A 25,137-nucleotide genomic window follows, 5' to 3' on the forward strand; every position below is an offset into this window, starting at 1 on the left:
TTTTCAATGCACTGATAATTTACTCCAGAAACTAAAATTTTTCAATAGAACTTAGTGCATAAAGGCAAGAAATTCATCCACATGTAATTAAGATTAAAGGATCATAGATGAATATGGGAAAGAATAGATTATTTGAAGTTACGATATTATTTCATTCAAGAATACTGGAAATCAATATTCATGTCACAAAAATATGTGAAAATCCCGTCTAAATAGCAGTGGCATTGCCAAAGTCCCTAAACTTTTCTAAAGATCAATACTTCACTTTTAGGAACAAACTACGGTAGAATATTGACAGGTGCTTATAAGTTAAATTGGGTATTTTATAGTTGAATTTCTGCGAAAAAACATGAGTCGCAGTCCATAATATTTCATAGTACCTAACGACATGAGCCGAATTATTACTGGGCTATTGAAAGCACCTGTATTCATGTTCCCATCAGAATTTAAATAAAAAAATACATCATTTCGTTAGGCATGCGAATTATAACAATAACCCTTTTTCAGAGAGCATTGGTTTTAATTGGAGCTGAAAGATTCCTTTTTCTAGTGTACAACACGTTCCGAGTTCATTGTACGAACACCCTGACATTAGTTACAAAGACCATTTGATAGTAATTAATAATGATTAGAATTAGAATTTCCGGCGGATATTCTATTGTACTCGAACCAAATAAGCCAACAGAGAATAGTGTGATATTGGTTTCTTATCTTATCCACTGGAAAGATACTGACATTTATACAAATAATTTTCAATAATATAAATTCATAAACTGAAATACTGAATACAAGTTTATATTTAACGATAAATTAAGTAGTTCTAATAAATTTCACCTTGTCTAAGTTTAAAAAACAATTTGCCCCAAGTTTGGCCATTAGAAATATTTGTTTCCTTTCTTGTGAATAAAGTTCAGTTCAAAGAGTAACAGTTTGATATTTATACGATATTTTTAGTGTCGATAAACACCAATATTATTTGCATCACTGATCACTAAATAATTGCAAAAATGGAGAGTTCTGGGTGAGGCTTTTTCATTTTTCTTTCTGAAACACAGTTCAATCATATAGCAAAGTGGTTGATATTAAGAGCGTAAATAGTTAGGTTCAGGCCCAGTGGTGTAGAATTCAAGGGTTCGCTGGGAGACCTGAAAGGTCCTGGGTTCGATCTTTGGTGAGATCATAGATCGGTGTGTCTGAAGAGTCCCATACTAAAGCGAAAAGAATGTCCAATGCTTCTTAATTTTTAAAGTCAATACGTGGTTCAAATCAATTATAGTTCACGCAAACCCTTATATTATTGATTGAATCATGGTTGTTTTTGTAAACCCCGATCAAACATTACAGTTTCGATATGCTCATGACCTTAATTTAGTGTTTACATTTAAAGAAGTAAGGAAATCATATTCATGCTTATTAAAGAAATTTCTTTACTATCAAACACAACTAACCAGAGCTAATAAAAGGCTTGAAGACTTTTAGTTTTCACAAACCGAAACCACCTTATTTCTTCTCTCATCTTTGATTAGAACGCTTGATAGCCATATCTATTATTCGGTGCACGTGGTATACAGTAACTGTTTTGACCACTAATCTTTGTATTCAGATAAGCTTGATTGTTTCGTTTCAATATTTAAGATATTCTTGTCGATTAAACTTTTCGTCTTTTCTGTTTTTTTTCGGATTAGATTAATTCTTATCACTCTTTTTGGTTACTGTTAACCACACTGAGATTAGAAGGTAAGTCCAATAAACGTTAAACCTATGAGTACTTTTGCCTAGCTGTATCCAACACATTTAAAGACTAACATAAAATATGTGAATAAAATTATTACTAATTAAGATGAATAATAATATCCCAAGAATAATTCATAAAGCTAGAGAAATAAACCATACACTATATAATATGAATTCATTCATTTCATGGATTTCTTTCAGCTGCTTTTATAATGTAGAAATATTAGTATTCACTGTTGTAAAACATATGTCTATAATTTATGTAAACGGAATATACCCAATGAGTCATAAAATAAGAAAGATTAGTTCAGCGAAGAGTTCTGTTTTCGGCGAATTCATCTTCAAAGCTGTAAAACCGCAAATATATATACTTTTTTCAAAATGATAATAATTACTATAATAGTGATAATAAAATTCTGTTAAACATGGTAACAGTGAGGTCAATAAACAAACGTATCAAAACGTTAACTCTTCTAAGTCAGGGAAACTAATAATAGTTTTATTGTTAAAGGCTTTGGAGATAAATTCGCCGAAAACAGAACTCTTCGCTAAACCAATCTTTCATATTTCATAATTTATACCATTTTTATAGAAATATATAGAAGAATTACAAGAATTGTTTGTACTGTTAACTAGTTATAAATTAACTAGGCGAACGTGTGAATGTAATTAATCTAAAGCGATTCCAATCTGTAACTTTTTCGACTTGACCTAACTCTTGTGTAACATTATTACAATCTGCTGTTATTGAACATTTTATGTATTCAACAACAAGATAAGAGATCTAGTTCATTTAACATTTAGGAAACGAGTTCATCTTCAAGGATATCAAACTATAAGATATTGGATAATTAAATTACATGACATTTAACAGGTTCTAAAAGTACGCAGCTAAATGTTACCATGACATTTAGACTGGCTTACACATAGAGTCTTTTAACATACAAAGCACTGTCGATAAAATGGAGCAAGAAAAACTATGAAGTATAAATTAGACAGATTTGAACAGTTATTGTGTATACGTTTCACTTTTTGATTGATGAAATGAATTGATGATAGAACTAACCACAAAATAATATAACGTCCGTTTACAAACATACTTTTAAACACGACTCTATTCAACTTATGGATTTTGTTATTTTTAAAAATGCTCTTACGGCTAACCAGCCATCATTGAATGGTTATTGTGAATCGCGAATAAAAGGAAACTAGCGATTCAGTCAAGTGATTTCATCCGCATAGCATATGAATGTGTAAATAACACATTTAAATATATTTCGCACACTAGATGTAGACAATCAAAAGTAAACTCAATCATACCAGTGAAACGCGTGATGACTTTGATTGAATTATACACAACTAAAAACACCGAGATTGTAATCATGAATAGAGTAAAAGTGATACCACATATTTTTTTGAAATATTTATTCTTATTGTTTACGTTTCGATATTGATTGGCAGCTAAATTACAATTATCAAATGAAATGAATAAGTCACTATAAATGGACTGACAAAATTTGAAACTACAATTCATTAGAAGTGGTGATTTCAATGCACAGTTTATGTATTATCTAAAGAAACGTTGACTAATCGTTATCATGAAGATTTTTTAGTCTTAAGAAACCAATAAACGAGTGTGATTAATGTCGTTTAACTTGCCTATTTATAACCTGTAGTAAAAGCTTTAATAGTAATAAATTCCATAGATTTGTATTTTGAAAAATGTACAATAGTTCAGAGTATCCAGATAAATTCTTATGATGATTGTCAATGACCAATGTAGAGTCATTATTTTCAAGTCACTATTCAATATTCATTCTCAACAATAAAATAAATAATATCCAACATTGTATGGTATAAAATAGGAGACAGTTGAATTGGGAACTTAACTACTGTGATTTTATGTGCTTTAGTACTGAATAACTTCATCACGAATTAAAGCATATGTTAACCTCAGTTTTCATTTGAATATGGTTGAATTTTAGCTTTCATACTGAAGCAATCGGACATTTTAGACAATTAACTCAACAAGTTTCATCCCTCCATAAAACAAGGGAGAGACTAAAGTTGAATACACATGGTGTATGTGAGTGGTTAATACATGTAAAGAAAACTATTAAACATCGTAAAGTAATTAGAAGTTCACTTTTAAAATTGAATTCTGTATGAGACTGTTTGGCACCAGTCAAAAATTCGTAAAATTTTCATAATTCTATACTAGATTTCTAAACTTTCAATTCAGGCACTAACTAGTCATCATTTCATAACAGAGCAATTACCTACATTCTAGCGTTATTACTATGCTATCAGCAATAGCATACAATAGTATTGACCAATCGAAAAGCTGGTTAATTGAATTTTATTAGACCATCCCATCATACTTACAGTGAATCTTAAATTTAAGTGTTCTTAATAAAAAGATTTTATTGTTACGAAGGTAAATGGAAGATGGGTTGTTTTTCCCAGCAACTTTAATAATTCGAAAATTTCACTCATATAATGGATTTAAAACGTAAGTAAGCAAGATATATGAACTAGAAAGATGCTGGACATTTCACTTAAATTTACCGCCCAATTGTAAGATGAATTTGTCGGTGTGAATTGAAAACCAACACAAGACTCAAAACTATATATATATCACAGAATAAGTATGTTGATCTATTCTTTATAAAGTAAATAAACAGCATTATGTAATGCACTAAGTGATCACGAATTTTTCTAGACAATAAAAATTATCTTACAATTTTATAAATTACATTGAAATTATGTAAGATCTATTGTGATGTAAGCGAGTTCTAGTGTAAATTCATTAGTCTACCAATTTATTCATCCAAAACGCAATACTTGAGGCTTCCATATAATTAAAAGTGGAGTAACAGGGTATCTTACTAACACCGGTTATTTGGTTGCGACGGACAAAGAGTGCATATTTACGACATCTGCATCCCTAATGTTTTTGTCATGTATATTGTTTACCAAATAAACCTATTCAACAGTTCTCCCTCCCATTATTTTATTCTTTTATTTTAAAAACCATAACTTATTCAAGCTTTGGATTAATGGAACTCACTTGTCAAGTGTATGCTTGTTTAAACGATTCTGAGCTATACTAAATATGTGAAGAAGTCAAGCGATACTATTTGATTGCTAAACCCAGAGTGGATCGTGGTTCGTATCTGTTACTTAGTGGCTAGCTGAGTTCTGGACGCTTTAACCATTAAGCCATTGATACCCGTTGTCAAATTGTTATCCCGAATTGGTTTCTTATTTATTTTATGTTTTTTTAGTACATTTCAATTTAAAATCAATCTTATCACGTGATAGAATACATTATCATAGGTAAATAGTCTTATCGAGTTTCCATGGTATCTTTGGCTAACCTTCGGATCCAATTACATTTCTAAATTTATTTTCTCAATAAGAATAACATATTAAACATTATGTTAACTCCATTACCATCTTCAAAAATTATTCTCATCAACAAAACATGGAGGAGATTGTCAATGATTGGTTTTTCAAACAATCAGTGGATATTCAATGTTAAATAGCCCTGACAATATAATAGTCGAAGAGATATCTTAGCTGAACCACTCTCTATTTTTTTTGTTTTGAGTCTGAATGAGTGTTTCCCATTTATAATGTAGAAAATCCTTAACAAAAATAGGCATCATACATATTTGAAATATTTTCGTATAGCTTTTAACTAATAACTAAAACCAATAGTTGAGATCATGAGTCAATTGAAGCTAGACCACCATGATCTTATGATCTCAACTATTGAAATTACTACAATCTCCACAAAACCCCTTCTGAGACTAATAACTAAAACATTTAATGAATAATCAGTTAAAGTTTTAGCATCACCCATCATCTATCAGAAATTGATATTTCTAGAACTGTCAACAATCTTTAGTATAACTTCAATTTTAAATCAAATAATTCCACAAGTAATTGAATAACAAAATGTTTCTTTTTTTAAAGTACTTACTCATTTGGTATTACCAAATCAGTTGATTTCATTTTGAATGCATCACTAACTTCTGAATATTTATCTTCTTTTATAATTGATTTCGTACGATTTTCATTTGAGTTTGAGGTTTCTTGAGACTCATAGTGTCCGTTTACATTATTACTATTATTTACATTTTCTTCAGAATCTGAATCACGATTGCTTAATTGATCAGTTAAATCTACACCAAGATTGCTAACACTCCGATGATGTTTTTGAAGTTGTGCCCCACTAGACGATTCTTGATTAGGTAAATCACCAAGTGAATCTGAGATCTCAATACGATCAGCAAAATCAGCAGGTAAAGCTGCTTTAGCCCGGTCAATACTACGACGTAGACGTTGTGATCTACGTTCAAATGCAGCAGATTGTTTGATAATTAAATCATCACACTGATCCAGGTATTCTTCATTATTATTATTATTATTATTATTATTATTATTATTATTATTATTATTATTGTCAACATCGTCTTCTTCATCTTCATCGCATGTATCACAATCATCATCACTGCTAACACGATAGAAAGAACTAACCGGGGTTTTTGCTCGTTTTCTTCTAGGTTGTTGTGGTTGACGTTGATATGAACTATTACTGGGTGTATTCAAATGATCTTGACTGTGACTAAAATTTGACTTTGGCACATCAATTTCCGTATCCGGAGTTGCCTCACCTTTGGAATTAACTGTTCCAACTGTGTGCAGAGATGGGTTTGAATAGCTATTAGCTATCTTGGAAGCCATACGAGATTCAACACTCCAAGTTTGTGAATGATTATGGCATAATGGAAGAGTATTTGTTGTTGAACGATCATCAGTTGTTGTAACTACACCATCCAAAAAAATAGCTTGTTCTGAAGTTGACTTATTTTTATGATAAATCTGTGCAGTTTCTTGACCGCGAGAAGATGTGGAACACTTGGCCAATCTTTGTTGAAGACGTTCAAATACACTCATTTCAATTAAGAGGCAACTTCTTGAACATTTGAGCTGTTGATTAGTACATCAAAAATAACAGTCTAGAGAGAAGATACAAAAAAAGATAACTAAATAACAAAAGCTTGATTTTTTCCACAACTTTGAAAAACTCGTAGAAAGTGATCATAACTAGTTTGAGGCGTTCAAAGTATTTGTGGTTAGAAACAACAAAATTTATTATGAGATATTCTTTATACCTGATAATTGACTAGCTTGCTAAAAGTGGATTTTGTCAACAGGAAAAAAAATTGATGAGGACTTTTTTTAAAGACAAATAATTTCTTCCTTATCAATCAGTTACACCTATATAAATCACTTGAAGAAACGTTTAATATATTTTTAAACAAGGGTCTCAGCTCTGTACAAGCCTTAATATTACAAAAACGCTGGTAAACTATGGAGTTTTAAATATGAGAGGATGAGAAATATGCAGAGATTTAAGTAGTTCATGTACCATAATGTAAATAATCTGCAACAACACCCAGCGAGAAAATAAGAATATTGCAAAGTACCTTGTTTTACTGTAATAACTTGCTGCATACCCTGAATATCCTTGGGTCATTCATATTTAGGAGTAGTGGTAATGTACTGATGAATAACCGTAGGCTAGGTCCACAATATTTCACTAGGTGACGTCAACTGGTGACGATCATTATTTTTGACAGTTGACTGGTATGTATATCCCAAAAGATTCAGCCCGCAAACTAATCGATTTTTTTTTATAACCGTACGCCTAACTTTAAAAGCACTCATTCGATGGCTTTCCCAACGTATCTCTCATTTGTATGGAACATAAAAAGAATTACTTAAAACCATACAGAGTTTACTTCTTTGTTACTTAGTGTAAAAGTTCCTAGCCACTAGAAAGTAAGTTTCAATTAAATCTGAAAAAAGCAAAGATTGTTCAGGACTACTGAAATGTAGATCTACGCTAACTTTTCTACATTTTTTTTTATCACTGTTGTTATTCATTTTACTAATGGGAAGTTATTTTCTGAAATTTCTTTTTAAAATGCATAAGATAGTACATACATCAAGTTAAATGTGTACAAGTAATGATACATACAACTTTTCTATCAACTGACTTGAAGTTACATTATTAACCTATGAAAATAGATCAATCTCCGAATTCATGTGATGATAAAAAATAAATTTTCAATACCAACTAACGAGAAAACTATTAAAGATAGTAATTTGACCATTCTTCCAAAAAAAAACCAAGCAACTAGAGAAACGTACAATGAAAATTGAATAGTTCATTTCAATTGGTTTTGGAGCATCAAGCATGATGGATTAACAGAGTTCGAAGGAACAACACACAACTATAATGTGGTTATAAAGTGACACTTGAAATTGTAATTAGTAAATAAGAGAGATAATATGCAGAAATTATGAGTATTAGATTGGGACTTATTTAATACTTACAAGCTTCTTGGTTATTCTTTATTCAATGTCGGTGAGATAATATAAACTGTGAGTTTTTTAAAATTCCCCCCTTCCAAAAAAAACAATTTGTGAAGTTGATTTTTGTTGTAAACTGGTTGTAGACGAAGAATTATTGAAAACAGTGGTATTTTCAAATAGAAATAAATTTCTTAAACCACTTAACCACACAAAATTTTAGTGAAAAGTCATGACTAGAAGAGATTACTTATGATAAGTATGGAACAGTTACTCATAGACTGAATCGCGTGATTATTGTAATATATCAAAAAACAACAAACATATCAGAATAACATGAACTCAGTTTATTTTGTGGCTTCACTTTAACCACTCACAGCTTAGAATTAATAGCATTCTTCAAGACTTAACTACTCTAATAACTCTTCTAATTGTTTTATAGTTTATAGCAGTCTTATTGATTCTCATCGATAGAGACATTTCTGATACTATTATAATATAAACTATGTACAGTATTTTGCTTTGCAAATAATTTGTATAATTAATTCTAGGTTATAAGCAGCTGAATAGAAAACACAAAATAAGCTGCATTCATGTTATTCTACTGTGTTCGTGATTTTTGCTTTACTCAAATTTATCAGTAGGAAAAATTGTATGATATAAAGATAAATCGTTTAATCCCAAGTCCTAAAATTGTAGCTACGTACTACTGAGTCATAGGCTAAAAATAAGTGGTTGGTTTTATACTATTTAATTTACACGGATCTTAAAAGTGATGGAATTACGTGGTGAAGACTGTCTTCCAAGTGAACTGACTTGTGCAGAATATTCAAACAAATAAAAATCATCTTATGATAAAGGATAAACTTTTAAAATCCATAAATTTAGAGAATTATTAAGTGGAAGAAATCTTTTTCAAGATCGACAATGAACTTGTTGTGACCTACTTATATCAAGAGAACGCGATTGGTTTAATGGAAACAATTATTATTATAACCAATTGTACCAGTGATTGTTTTACTGTGCCTGTTTTTTTTAACTGTACTAAAGACATCCATTATTCTTCCATTCTTTCTTCCGTTGATTGTGACCTTGCACGAACTTACGTTTGCTCAGTAAATTCGCTTGTACTCCTTTGGTACGATCTCGGTATTCTTTCGATACTACGAGATCACCAACAAACATATATCTCTACAACCTTCAATTGCCTTCTGATATTTTGGCACGCAACTTTCCTGTAGTGGTGATCATAGTCGATTGCGACTCGACGCCACACTACAAACTAAAGCTACAATGGTACAACCAGTGAACAGACTTCAAAGTAATCATGAACCTATGGTGCAACAATTTCATTAAAAAATGACCAATTGGTTAAACATGGTAATTCATATACGAATTTCTAGTATGGTGTGAGCAAGCAAAACATACGCTTGTATGATAAATTAAACTTGAACCACAGCCGAAATTTGGATGAATTAGGTGGTTACTAAAAATTCATTTAAGTTGGAAGTTAATTTCAGTCAAGATAGTTCAACAGAAACATCTTCCACTGCGATCCGGAGTACAGTTGCTACTTTAGCACGGAGGTCAAGGTCGCTTCTCGTGGTGGTCTATTTGAGCTATATTGGCAGGGACACTTGTTGATTTAGGTTCTATCGAACCAGGCAGATCAGTTGGAGAGTGATAGGACTAAAAGCAGCAACTTAATGTATGGAGGGGAATTCGTACTGCTGGCTGTCATGGGGCTGTAACGTCACAAAGGTACTTCAATAGGATAAATGGTATCTGTATTGATGTCGCCTTCTCAAAATATCAAATCTCACCCTGGCCCACGGAATTCCGCCGCCGGAGGTGAGGCCTTTGAAGTACAAACTCAGCATATCAAGAACTACTAGATAAAAGGCTGAGTGACAGGTGTCCCTTCGGCCTGGAGTTCAAACTTCTAGGTGGTTAAGACTAGTACTCCTAACACAATTTTCTTTTTAGGTAATTCAAGCAGGAGTATCCTTTAATAGTGTGGCTGAACGAGAAGCAACAGCCACCAACATACCTCCAACTTCACTCAAGATTACCTCGTTCACGTTACATTTCCTTTGTTACACCCTATTATTTCTTCAATACTTAATATCAACCCTTTCTAGTGCTAAAAATAGTTCTTTGCTCTTATGAAGAACTACAATCTAAGATACATACAAATATTATCCTTCAAAATGTGCTTTACATTCAATAAAGTTTCTAAAAGATGAATTTCTAAAAATATAGATAATTTAATGCTTAAATCTATTGCTTGTTTAAACTGATCTGTTAAACTTTTGGTATGATTTAAGAAAAAAAATGTTTCGAGTCTATTACCATATTGACAATACTGGCAAACAATTAATAATCTTAGGCACACGCCAAAGACTTTATTAGTATTGTAACAAATTGTGTTCACACACAATACGTTTATTAAAAAGTAAAGACCTATTAATATACGAATATTGACTGATTGAATGAAGAGATTACTATGTGTGGTACATATAGACACACACAAACTAATTTATATTATTACACATACTCTACTAAGTAATTTTCTAATATGAAAGAATTGAAAATGTGCTTAAAAACAGTAACACGCCATTAATTTAGTGAGAAATACTCATTGACAGAACAACAGAAAATATGAGTAAATAATGTCCATATTGTTTGGGTTGTTGGAAAAGAAATCTTTAGAATCAAGTGTGAAATATCGTATAACGTATATATTCTTTTCTGGACTCAAACTTACTGTTAACAATCTAATAGATGGACAAACACGTATAATATATCAGACACTAATAATGAACAAACGAAGTTTATTTAGTGTGATAGTCATGTGGAAATGTTTTATATTCTGTTGAGGAAATTTTTTATCACAGAATGATGTAAGTTTAAGACTGTCTTGCAGTGCTTATTGAAACTAGAACCATCAAACCTTATGGAAAGCACTATAGTTTAGAGCCATTGATTTGAACTTCAGTGGTCCGTATGCTCAGATATACTCAACCAGCGATCCTTATCCAATCTTATCGGTAAGTGACTGCCTTAATACTGACATGACTGACTCGACAGGCTACAGGTTTTCATTAGAACTTCAGGTAATCCTTCTCAAAGCTAATCACCAGTGAGCACATAATAAAATACTGGCTACAAAACATAAAGATCCTTGGGTCGATTTCCACACAAGAGTATGCATTCAATAATGTTACAGATAAGAAAGACACCGAAGTAAATTTTCAACAGGAATTATTCTCCGAAAATTAAGATAATGTTGTCCATGAAAATCGATCGAGTAGTCTTGTCTAACTATATACGTATGTTCAAATATGTGATCGATTAGCATCCTAAATATATAGAAGTTAGTTTTCATAATAAATCGGAGTCAAATTAGACATTATTGAAAAGCTGAACTTCCAAGCCGCTTATCTAAGCAATAAGGATGATAAACCATAAAATTGTTAGCAGTTTTAGAAAAATCATTAGTAACCAACTTACAGATAGATCTTCAAAAATCGTAAAAAAGCTGAGACCAGTATAATTCAATTGTCTCAACTGTGAGGTAAATATCATCAGTGGCACTAGATAAAGATAGGGCAACATCACAAATAGATAGAAGCTGAGAGTAGCATTCAAAGTATTCAAAATTAACAGTCAAATATTTTCGTGCTAGCTTTGAAATCTGAGTATCCAGAGATCGATTACTGGTACGGAATATGTATATTGTTGTACAATCTAGAACTAGAACTAAACAGCGATCCAACCCCTCATGCTTTATAACAGTTCCTCAGCTGGTAACCATTTAAAAACTATCTTCAAACAAAGCAAGTCTTCACAAACTACTCATCCGAAGGTCATTTTGTCGAAGGTCGTTACAGCAGTGAGGAAAAAATTTAGGAAATTCAACAGTTCTATTTATCTTTACCTCATCTAAAATGGTCCACAATTGACTTTAACCAAATTCTTCAATTTGTTTTTACATTTGAATGATTTAGAAGCATTCTAGATCAATAATGAGACCTCACTTGTTCAATATTATCCAGTAATTGCCTAAATAATGAAATCATTGACAGTGTGAATTATCTGTTGATGATACAGTTACAAAAGAAATCGCTAATACACTTCGACAGTTTATGGAGCAGAATCCTTGTGCAATATTCAAGTAGGATACCTATGTTGGTGTTGCTTAATCAATAAAAATAGTGATATACGGTAGTCAACTTTGAATTTAATAAATACGTCTAAACTATTAATCAAAGCTTTTTAAGTTTTATTACTAGTTGTAAGTGATATCTGAGGTCAGGTCTTAAAAATCACTTTTTATTTAATAAGAACTGACTGGTATGATTTGTTGGAGATAATATAAATGTTACTAACTAAAAAATGTACACACATAGTTATATTGAATATATTTTGCACGCCATATATAAACATTCAATTACTTACCATTAGAGGTTGTTTTTTATAAACATTTTGAAAAAAATGGACTGAAAACAAACTTGATTACATTTATGCAACACATGCTTATTTCTAACGGTTCGCTTTTTTGTAGAATGCATATACAACTTGATGAAAAGACTGAGTATACCTTATGGTACGTGGAAAGCTGAATAGCTCATTGTCTTAGGAGAAGAAAATACCAGAAGATCGCAGCACTAATCTTGAATCCCAAACCAGAAATGAGATGGTTTAAACAAGACGAAGTGTTAAGTAAACCAATAAATGTGAATATATTGATGGTGATGAGCAAATTATAAAAAGGTGTTAGGTAATCATAACCAACTATTACACAAAAAACAGTGATAGTGTATAAAAGGAGGCAAAATCTTAAAAATTTGTTTTTCTACTTACTGAGAAATTTTAAACAGATCATTTTTGTTCTGGAAAGTGTTCGTTTTAAACCAAGAACATTATCAGCTGATTATAGTGGTGTAAAATTAATTAAAATTGCACACAAGAGATAGTGTTTAAATAACAAAAGTGACACGAATGTTTACATGCACGATACTAAAGCCATTCAATCTATATTCTCATAACAGAAACCTATAACTTGCAAAAAGAAAAATCAACCAATTTTTACTTACAATACTACATATCAGGTATATTTAGTTATGCTAACTAAAAGTTTTGTATGTAGCTATACTCTTATCTATGGATATATGGTGTTTTCTCAGACAAGATGTACATTAAAAAGGATTTCTTGACTTTGAAGATCTTGTTGCAACAAATTAAGAATTAGAAGATAATTGTACTTTATGATGAATGCAGCTTGATATAAATAATTATATATCACGTAGTATAGTATTGTAAACAAGTGCAGAGATCAACTTGCCGCAACTTCATTCAAAGAACAGTTACTAAAAAGGTATAGTGATTCTTTAGTTTCAATTTATCGGTTATTAATAAATACGATAACAACCATTGCTGATATTGAGTTCCTAATTAAGTGAGAACATTAAACATGTCAAGCTTTAAACAACAGGCTGTAAAACGTGATTACAGATCCATAGGTTTGGATAGCTGAGGACTGATATCATTAAACTCAGCACTCTGAGACCTTATTTCGAATATGAACTAAGTCGTAAAGTTTTATGTATTATCGACCAACTTCGTCATAGAACGTCTAGAAGCATACGACTTAGTCTTATCATTTTTGCTTCGATGGTATCCAATCACCCTACAAGATATTAGTAAACATTTTTTTCGAGAAATCAGTAAATATTCCTCTTCGGTGCAGTGGGCATTTAAAGCATTACTCCTTAATCCCCAAAAAGTAAATGAGAATTAGTCACTTAACGTCTCATTTAATATCCTTACTGCTACTTTTTGGGAATATTATCTCTATACACTTAGCATATTTATTACTAATGATGATTGTTCACCATTCGACATTCCTAGCATCCGTGGAAATTAATGTTTCTGTTTAATAATATTGTAAATATAGATGACCTTATTTATGGTTTACATGGCGAACCGACTTTAGCTAAATAACCAATGAAAACCAGCAAAGACCAGACAATTGTCCCTCCCTAGTATGAAACATCTCAGCAGTGTGCTCCTGCATCCACCAAAAGTCGAACATGAGACCTTCAAGGCTCGCAGAAATGGCCTAACATCTAGACAACTGAGTCGGCATTCAACGGTTTGCAATCTTAGCTTTAGACAATCCGAAGGACGAGACAGTTCTTCAGTGTCTTTTAGTTTTCGGCGGTTATTTAGTAAAAATCAATCTGTGATGTAAACTATAAATTGAATCACTTAGGCAAACCTCCTATACTTATAATCCTACTTCCTGTAGCCTTTGAACAAATATAACTGTATGTTTTCCTTGAATTTACAACTGCTTCCTACAACACAAGAGCTTATTCTTATAAACAGTGGGAAAAGTAGAAGGGATTGAGGGTACATATAACTTACATATTGAGCTAACTCACTCAAGCTAACAAATTTATCTTTATTTTGATTTACACGAATAACAAAGTAGAAATTATGTTCCAAATAATAAAAGCCAACTAACTCAGTCACAGTGTTTCTACTGGCTTTATCGTTGAATCGTTTAAGTCGGAATACTTTTCCGTCAAATTATGAAGCAACTATCCAAAGAAATTTCCGTTTCTCCTATCAATAGCCATATAATTTTACTGAATCCTATTTTATTATTCAATCGATTTTTATATTTGGAAAGCATTCTATAATCCCGCGAATAAGTAATCCTTGGTTATTTTATAACATTTAAATAAGAATAAATATCGAGAAGTATTCATATCTGTTGTTGTAACAAAAACTCAAACAAGTACTCGCTTCAAAAAGTTTCAAAGTTTCGAGTAACCGGATCACTGAGTTTCGAGCATGCATGAGGATACTTTTATAAAGTCATATAAGAAGTTATTGTTTACACTGAATAAAAGATTATCAGTCTAGTTTTATTTTCCAACACTTAAAAACGTCACATCATAACTGGAATTAGTAAGATCTGATAAATTCTTATAAAAAGCTTGGAAATTCATTAATATAACCTTCATTCTACCGTAGAGCAAAATACGCTAACATGAGACTCTTCATATCCTCTCAATGTTTCCTTAGAACGTAAAGTATACATAATACCACTTAGATACAACTCGTAAATTACTTTCTGAACTTTATCCACTCAATTTATGTATAGAAAAATGCCATAACATCATGACATCCGTCAGAAGTCAAGTCACAAGAATGATTTCAGCTTTAATTATTTACATGACTGGATAGTTAAATATTCATATCGTAAAAAAGTTTGATTTTCGAGGTGGAGTCATCAGTATATAACTGTATCGACCATGAAAATAATCTGATCTAGTTCTACGTTTTACACTGCAAAATTTCTTTTGTACGCTTGAAATCGGATGAAGTGGACTTAGCGAAAAACACGGTTAAAAAGTCCACTGAGTACAAGTCTAAATATCCAAACTATCAAAGGTGCAGATTGTATAGAAATGACCATTCTTCTAAGCCTACGAAACTCAGTTTATTTAAAATCACTTATTGTGAGATATGAACCTTCAAGAATCAGATAAGTCAATATTGTGTTAATATTATTTCGTTTATGTTTCTGCACTAGAACCACTAGTCTGACCAGATAAAATGATAATTGACTTATAACATTTATTGATGCGCTTTCTGTTCGTAACTTCTTATATTCAGGTTTACAGAAATTTCTTCATTAAAAACCAGAATATTATGTATGCTTTCGATTGAATTACAAATAAAAAGGCCGAAAGGCGGTCACGTAAGATGTGCTTTAGGTTAATGAGTAACAATTACAGAAGTTACATAGCGAACTGTTTACAGGGGAATAAAACTTTTGAATGTCATTAGAAATTTTACAGACGAGCCACTCAAATGTAAACCGTTTGCGCACCATGCTCTAGTGTTACTGGCTTTGAACATCCAAATCATACACTAAATTATTCGGTAAGTCTTAAGTTTTAGAGTGGAGTGGTTGATTATCTAGTCTAATCTCTATTAGCGAGCGAAATTCATTATAGAACGCACAATACAAACAGAAGGCTTGAGCGACATGCTCAATTAAATACAATAGCTGGTGGTTGATGACGAGTATTGAGTAATCTGAGATCTTCATGTTCTGATAACCGACACCTATTAATGAAGCGTATTGGGTGCTCTCTTGCAGATTAACCCCATTATTATCAAGTTATTTCATTCTAGTGATGCTTAATTAGTGGAAAGGAAGTAAAGGGGTCATAATAGCAAGGCAGTTATGGTAATCCTTAGTGACGTAATAAAGATAATAAAAAAAACAAGAATCTGACAAAATAATTTAAATCCTCACGCTCTAAAACATTCTCTATTAGAAACTGCGTTACGGATTCAATATTTATATTAACCAGTTACTAGTCTTAATTTCTCGTTACATAAAAAGATAGCTCTCCACTCTATTAACTTGAAAGAAACACTTGTCCAGTTCTACATAGTTTTGGTCGGCTTATTAATAAAGCAGTGTTCTGGACAGAATATTTCACTTTCCAGGTTAATTTTATGTTGTTTACATGATCATAATATATACAACTGAAGGTTTTAAAAGTCTATTTGTTTTAACACATCAATGACTGATCTCAGAGGAGTAGGTGATCAAAGCTAAGGAAAGTGGACTAGAAGCATATTCTTCAATCAAATGTCTGAAGGTTATGGGTTTCAGCCCATGTGAAGTCATCAGTGCAAATTGTAAGGGGTCTCCAAATGAAGTCAAAACTATCTAACGGTACAATTCTTTTCAGAGGTTTTTCAGCTGATGCTACATAGAGATAGAAACTATATTCGGATTATGGATTCCACTCATTGCTAAAAATTTGACTCATGTCACTTATCTGATATTTCAAACAGAGTATCAAAGGCTTTAAGGTGCGATACTACATACTCGTTTGGCCAACATGAAACCTCCTTTGTAAGTACGAAAAACTGTTTCGTTTTGGATTTTAATGAAAGTAAATTCAAAACGTACTGTTATATGGTTTTGCATATTTTATCATTCCCCACTTCAAGATAGCCATGAATACCAAAACATTAATATGATTTTGAAATGACAGTATACATGAGTGTCGCGTAATGTAATATTTGAGCGGAAGGGTTTACCATAAAACTACGTTCGTTAGTGATGGAAGCAGACCACTATAAAATAATATTTAGATGGAAGTTAAGAAGGAATTACATGCTATTTCCTACTGTAGGTTTCAGCTTTGAAAATTTATCTATGACATAACTGGCTAGTTCCCCTTTGTAAAAGATAATTTTTGGAGAAATCTCATGGCGTAGAATAGAGCAGTTAGGAAAAGCTCCCGAAGAAGCGTCTATAAATACTATAAGTGGAAAATGAGGTTAGTGTAGGGAATCATTTGATCTCATGAGTCACAGATTTCTAGAGATATGTGAAAGAGATCGGTGCAGCGCTACAGATTTATTGAGCCCATACTTGAAAAATCCTATCGTGTACGCGGCCGCAAACTATATGAGTGTTCTTTTAAACGTATCTAGCTATTTAGTTAGAGTAGTATACTCTGAAAAATGTGAAGTTAATAGTTCAAACCTCAGTCTACTTAGGTGGCGACGTATGAGTAATTTTTTGAGTGTTTTCGTAGTCCATCACATTATTCCTCACAGATGTCATAAATCCAGTAAACAGGACAAAAACCTACTTCTATATCTAAATGAAATGGAATTATGACTTAATCACAGTTAAAATTTTGATGAACGTTAAACAAAGTCTTTTAATAAGAAGAGATAATCAAATATATCCTCAAATAAATAAATTAAGGTTCTTTTTCATATTGATTAGACATGTCTGGAATGTAAAGAACCCAAAAACCACTTAAACCCAGAGATAGTCCTGTAAAACTAACAAGTTTACTAGACTGAATGACATCTGGTTAACACATGTAAAGAAATTTGCAAAACACTTTCTAAAATTTCGAAGTTTTCACCATGGCCTATAGTTTCATATGGACATACAAAACTCCAGCTAGTTAATCAGAGGCTAAGGAGAAACGTGAAACACTCATGTCACTACTATGTGGTTGTTATTGATATACAAAACCAGCCCTTAAAATTATCCATTGGAGTCTATCAAGTTTCTGTTTGCACACATCAATCAAATGCTTACTGGTATCGCACTAAAACAGAAATAGATGATGTAGTACATTCTTCCGCAATATTTTTCTTATCGGTTTAACATGATTTTCAATAATAGAAAGAAATAATTGGATTTATATTTATCTTATTCTACCTTCAGTATCTGCCAACATAGTTTTTCGAACTACTAACATTTAGGAATTGAAATGAACTAGAAGGCGCACAATTTTCCTATTGTTGCCAGGTAATTATGTCAAGTAATTAACAACACCTTATACTACAAACTTATAAATGTGACTGAAATCAGTGTCAAGGGCTTGCAGATAAATATTCTTAGGTAGTACATGGATACATGCATAAAAGGACATTACGTAACAGTATAGATTTCGAAGGGGCTATGAATTTCCTATGAAGTGAATTCGACTAAGATAAACAAACCTAAGAAACTAAAAAGAGAAGGTTCAACAACTTAACACATTCATGTACGTCGAACATTAAAATATAATATAATATGTTGAATTTTAGTTATATCCTTTGGCCCACTTTGGATATTAAGGTGACAAAAAGTAGAAGTACATCCTGAGAAGTTCAAGGGAAATAACTGTTTAGTGTGGTATCTATTGGGTAATTTCTTGTCTTATTATAAGCAGGGTGAATTGAGGAAGGAATGCAAACAAGTACATGTAATCAAGAAAAAAAGCCGACAGAATAAAATACAACTTAGTTTATTAATCTTAAAAAAAGTTCTACAAAAGCATCAACGTGTCTTCAAAAAGGCCTAAAATTTTCAATACTTAAAAGATATGGAAATATTAATTATCCGTCTTGTCACAAGGCAGAACAAATTGTGCTTTTATAATGGTATTCCAAATTTTATAAACAAACACAACTTAATATGCCTTCATTATCCACCATAATCTGAAGCTAGTTGTTTTTTTAGCTGACTAATAACCATCGTAAAACGCTTCTACTATTTGTAATGTTTATGCATAACGATCGTTTTTATCCCCAGTATAACAATCCAATCATAATGTTTTCATTCGTTACTCTCAATTAATAACAAAAGAATACGTAAAAGGATACACGTATCAGGTGCGTTGATCTATTAGAGAGAACAGTTAATTAGCCAACGTGATCTTAACGCCTGAAATTAAATGAAGTTATAGTAGGGATCACAGCCCAGTCAGTTTGAGCTAAACCACTGAAGCCATTTAGAGTCAAACTTACAATAAAACTTGTCTTTAAACCGTCTTAACATCAATTTCAATCAAAAAACGAAAAGAAAGGTTCAAGAAATTTTACATCACTCATAGAAGTCAGACAAAATTACTACAGAAAGCAAGCTTAACAAACTACACAGAAAACAAAAGACAGAACAAATGCTACATGAGACGCCATTTTTAGTCGAATATACTTTTAGCTTTTGTTAGGAATTCCTTAAGGCAGTCATAGAAAAATTCGTAGGTATCTTGTAATTCATGTGTTGTGTAACGACTTTTACAGCTAAGTTGAAGTACTTTTCAATGAATTAAGTATGTTCTGGTAGCTGTCAGTAGGCGAGAAGTACGTACGGACTATGTGCGCACAACAATCGAGGCTCAAAAACATGAGGACAGGACTAGACCTTTCATAAGAAGGTGCATACGTGTGAAAAGGAATTTGTAGACAGCTAACCCTAACCGTCAACTGTAAATCATAATTCCAATTCCTTACATTAGTTCATAACCCTCATTCAGTCCTAGTGTGTAGGTGGATATTCTTAAGGCCACTTAAGCGTAGCTCAAAGGTCGTCCATACATTTCAGTCTAACCAAATTTCTTCCTAATTAATATGTGTTCAGGACTAAAATAGATACTTTGGATCTGAATAGTTAGTTTGTGACCAAAGAAAAAACCCTGTTTTGGCCTTTATCAGTATGTTCATGAAGGTTTTTTGGTTTTTTACACTGTGGGTCAACCAAGTAACAATACTACTTCTGATCTTGAAAATAAGAGGCTTACGTTTAGAAGAGTCTGAAAGGACAAAATTATCCCGGTAAAAGAACAAAAATGACTCTAGGTTGATACAAAAAGTCCGAATCACACCATACAAAATCTTGCCTTATTTACTGGAAAGTATTTAAACTAAAACACCAAAAATGAGAGCTGGTTGAATTATGCGGCGTTAAGACTGTTATGTTCAACGTCCTCATTAGACTCGGATAACGTAGATAAAGTAGACTGACTTACTATTTCTTAATAGAAAAAGTAAATCGCTAGAAGATACAGGAGGGAATATAAAAGATGTGTAGAGAAGTGCAGCTTATAATGTGTTTGGAAAGATAGATCCAATAACTTCATGATCGAGTAGTGTAAGTTGATTTATTAATCTGCGGTTTCATTTTTGAAGCGAAGACAAAACAAAGGTTCCATTATAGAAACTTAAGTGATTTGGTTGCAAGATTTTCGTTCAATTTAACGACAGAGCTTGATTCTTTTAATGAGTGGACGGATAAGTATTAGAGCAACAACAATAATTTAGTTGGCCACATAAAATCGAAATACCTAAAAAGCTACACTCTAACCATTTTTTATGGATTTGAAACAAAGCACATGGCTTTGAGGTGAAAATAGTACAAGTGGACAGGTAGTAATAAGTGAAGTCACTGGAAGAAATAGACACATGTCTTTTTTGTTTACCCAGCGTTCCACATAAAAGAAGTGAAATTTTAAAGTTGGGCATACTTTTGTAGTGGTGAACAAATCCCCAAAACAAGTAGCTCTGTAAGTTTTCGACATTGGATGCTGACCACATGTTTTAATGGGCTCACCTAGCTGAAGGCGCTCGGTCATGCATCCGCACCAGATCACAAGTGGGAACGCCGTGCTCAACATCTACTGCAATCGCTAGCCAGAGTAGATCGGACGATTCTCGACATATTGATAGTCATCAAATATATCTTCCAATCTCCTCGATTCTGTCTTTTGATTTCTCTTGGTGAGTACGGGTTATATTAGGTGTTACTGGTCAAAGCGTTGTCAAACACTGAATACTTGTGTCATCTCCACTTTCGAAGCTTTATTTCGAAAATATCTATAGAATGAACCCCAAATAATGCAAATAACCATAGGAAGAACAGACCATATGAAACCCAGACATTTCTGTGAGGGCTAGTGCATTGATCACTATCGTGAACTGTGGGGAAGATGGTTTTGATGAAACAATTTAGAGTTCCTATGATAGTTCACGTTGCCAAAATGATGCATCTTGCTTTTAAGTGGTTAATCGAAAAAATCCATTCCGAAGGTTTTCATTTCTTATCAATGAGGTAACTGTGATGAAGTCGTGAAACGTTTGTTACGTTTAGTGGCACGCAGCGTTAAACATAAACTGTTTTTCTTCCCTCGTGATTATACGGCATGTAGCATTTTGAAGCATGACAGAGCCTCAGTCTGTACTTGCAAAACTTTATCCCCCTAATAAAAAAACTGGGTGAGGAATAAGTTCAACATAATTTTCTATGGGTTGTTGAAATTTACATTGTATAAGAGTTTGCTTGACTCAATCTACCACAAGTATTGGTTTATTTCGTGTTTTTTGGCTATTCAAGTGGTGCAAATATATTACCTTTACTTGGGCAATTGAATCAATAGATATATTCACGTGTGGTAAACAAAACAAAAATAGAACGACAATGTATGAATAACAGATGGACTAACGTGATGAAAATACTGATTTAACGTATTCGAGCGAGAGATTGTACATCTTCGTTAGTGGTGAAGTAAGAGCTACGATCAATATATTGTTGCTTGATTTCCCGTATAGCCTCTAGTGAGGCTTAATGACTTCGTGAATTAGAGTTCACGTATTTAAGACTAAAATAGACATTTCATTAAGATATGTTGAATGATTTTAATCTTATGACTGTGTTGTTGAAATTTGTGTCTTATGTGCTGCATGACTAGCAGTGCTGCAAAACATGCAGAAAGCTTGGTTCCAACTTGTGGAAGATGAACAGGGCTACCTACGGGCACTAGTTTAGATTTTGAGGATGGCGTTAAAAGTATCAAGGCTCTACTTTGTATCTCAAGGTCCATGTAACACTTATATTAGGCGAACCATACTTTGTTGAGATACAGCCTAGGTTGTAGGGTAAAATCGAAAAATTGGGCAACAGTCTTACAAGATGGCTGAGTGTGTTTTTATCTTCCTCTGATTTTAACAAAAAACATCCACCTTGCCTTTGCGTTCTTACTCTTCAGGTTGTAAAGGTTTTTATGCATGGTCTGTCATGTAACGACATCTATGACTCAGAAATACTTGGTGCAGTAAGCTGAACAAACGGAGTGAGAATAACTATAGCACGTCAATTACTTGCTTTCTTCTTCATGAACGAGATCTTCTATCTTGAAGAATGAGAATACAGTTGCATAAACTGTAGAGCGCAAACAATCGACAGCTGTGTACGAAGTGATTTAATTAGGCCCATGATAAGTTCTTTCTGTTGGTGGTGTATATCATCCGGAGCTGAGTCGTCTTGAAATACAGTACATTTTATTCATATCTGAGTTTGTGAATCAAGCGAAAAGCATCTATTATAATAAGTTCTCAATTATTAAATTTTTTATGCACCAACACAGTTTAAACAAAGTGTTAAATGGACAGATTCTAGTTTCCACGATAACGACTGTCTAATTCATTCGTTCACCCGACTCAGCAGGTGCCTTGATCGTGCGGCAACAAAGTGTTTGTTGAAAATATAGTATTTCTAAAAATTCCACGTGTTTCATACTACTTACATCAAACCGTAAGCAAATAACATTACATGAACCATGCGTCTATTTTACAATGTGTCAGTTGTTGTGACCTAGCTAGGTTCACACATCAATATCCCTTACTTTATTAGAATAACTTGGCTTGCTTTGAAGCTCTGCATTTATTGCATGCAAGATGTCTTTCATTGCAATATGACATTTTTCATAAATTTAAATAACGTAAGTCTCTGTACTGGTTAGCGTTTTTTAGCGAGTTAGTTTTCTACGGGATGGGGACGCTAACAACGTACTGCGGGAGAGAACAAATCAGATCCCAGCGGAGGAAGAAATTAGGAAGAAGCGCCGGAAGTGGATAGGACACACATTGAGGAAAGCACCCAACTGCGTCACAAGACAAGCCCTCACATGGAATCCTGAAGGTCAAAGGAAAAGAGGAAGACCGAAGAACACATTACGCCGAGAAACGGAGATAGACATGAGAAAAATGAACAAGAATTGGATGGAACTAGAAAAGAAGGTCCAGGACAGAGTGGGTTGGAGAATGCTGGTCAGCGGCCTATGCTCCATTGGGAGTAACAGGCGTAAGTAAGTAAGTCAGTCTCTGTACTACTAAAAAAATAACTAGTGTCAGCAACCAAAGTCGATTATTTTATGATAGTTCTATACACACTGGTCCTTTAGTTTGAAATTCTACGATATAATTTTAAAGAAGCATTAATTTCCCGATTACTTTGTTTTCTTTCTTAGATGGTCTCTGAAGAGGTAATTACAGGCGAGAATGCTAATGGTTGAATTGTATGCATTTAAATTAAGTTTCACTTAATGTGTAGAATTATGGTCTACTATGATATTAGTAATAGACCTAATCCTAAAATCGTAGATTTGTCATGATATAAATGCCTAATCTATAAGATCTTGCATGGAAGTTACAGCGGAGTGTGGGATGTTTTGTTCAGACAAACAAAGCCTCTCAACATTCAATATAAGACAGTAGGAAATATAACGCCTATGCAAGATAAGGAAGTGAGTGAATAATTGAACTATACTGTTTTGACATGTGCTTATTTATTTGAGGAGAACTCTTAGCAAACCAATCTAAACTGGTACAAATATACTTGTTACAGGGAGACATTTTTAAGTTCGTTCTTGTTACAGTTAGTGTAGTGGCGTGTCTAATTATTTATGAGTCGTCTTTGCACGGAACGCTGCTAGATAGTGAAATGTATAAGGTTTTAAACAGTATTAAGAATTTACGCGATGTGTAATACAAGTTGGTACTCATGAAAATAAATGGTTATAAAATGTATTCAATCTGCAGAATTTACAAATCTGCTAGTTTTACATAATTTACGTGAATTCAGCTTTATGCATTCTGCGTTAATACAAAAGTTGGGCCTGAAATACCATTGGTGAGTTGAATGTAGTAATAAGCATGAAGCCATTCTCAAGCGGTCACGATAAAATATGCGGGTCTTTTCACGTTTTAATTCAAAGAATTCACGAGCTGAAAGAAAACGTGTGTATAAACTACACGCTGCTTGTTGTTAGAGAACTTTCGTACTTAGTCATCAGTGTCTGTGGACCGTAAAAAGTGGATGTTTTAACAGAAAAAGCGAAATAATATTCACTGGACTTTTGTGATATTGATACAAAGATTTAAACAAATAAGTGTAGTGAAATATATACGCCATATCATGAACTAACTTGGTTTTCCAACATAAAATTTATGGATCCTCATTCGACTCTCTTACTAAAAGAGTCTTCTGTATGGATTCGTTTAAATTGTTGTTTTACGTTGAGTCAATTTTAGTTACTTAAGCGTACTCTCGATAAGACTATTCATATTTATGTCCAATGTCAGGATGTCATTACTGGATAAAGCAGAACAATCACGTTTCATAGTCGTGTCTATCAATATTTCTGTTAGTTCTATTTCTTATTGAGTAATATACGTTAAACCCATGTATTGAGCAAAAATATAGTTTCTTCTCTGTATACTCAGTTTTTCACTCACTGTTTGATGAAGGTGATTCCGGTAGCAGACTGGATAAATAGTAGAAAGCAAGTCACTCTTTTACATTATGAATATTCCTTTCGACTTTTCTGAACAGCCGAAAGTTTAGATGTA

At 32.7% G+C, this 25,137-nt stretch overlaps 1 protein-coding gene across 3 annotated transcripts in view; it reads right to left on the reverse strand.

Annotated features, from left to right (window-relative positions):
• The window catches only part of MS3_00003044 (uncharacterized protein), a 34,332-nt gene extending 13,907 nt beyond the window's left edge, over positions 1-20,425 (reverse strand). The window contains exons 1-2 of one of the 3 annotated variants that reach the window (XM_012944193.3): positions 20,364-20,425; positions 5,723-6,761 (exon numbers count right to left, since the gene is read on the reverse strand). In XM_012944193.3, the coding sequence (XP_012799647.2) occupies positions 5,723-6,699 (977 nt within the window). In that variant the 5' untranslated portion in view covers positions 6,700-6,761; positions 20,364-20,425. Of the gene's footprint in view, positions 1-5,722; positions 7,770-7,959 lie in introns of those variants that run through there. The other 2 variants (XM_051210723.1, XM_051210722.1) reach the window with 2 other exon arrangements.
• Between the last annotated feature and the right edge of the window lie 4,712 nt (positions 20,426-25,137).

Source organism: Schistosoma haematobium, chromosome ZW (genome assembly GCF_000699445.3).
Source record: "Schistosoma haematobium chromosome ZW, whole genome shotgun sequence".
Classification (NCBI taxonomy): Eukaryota; Metazoa; Platyhelminthes; class Trematoda; order Strigeidida; family Schistosomatidae; genus Schistosoma; species Schistosoma haematobium.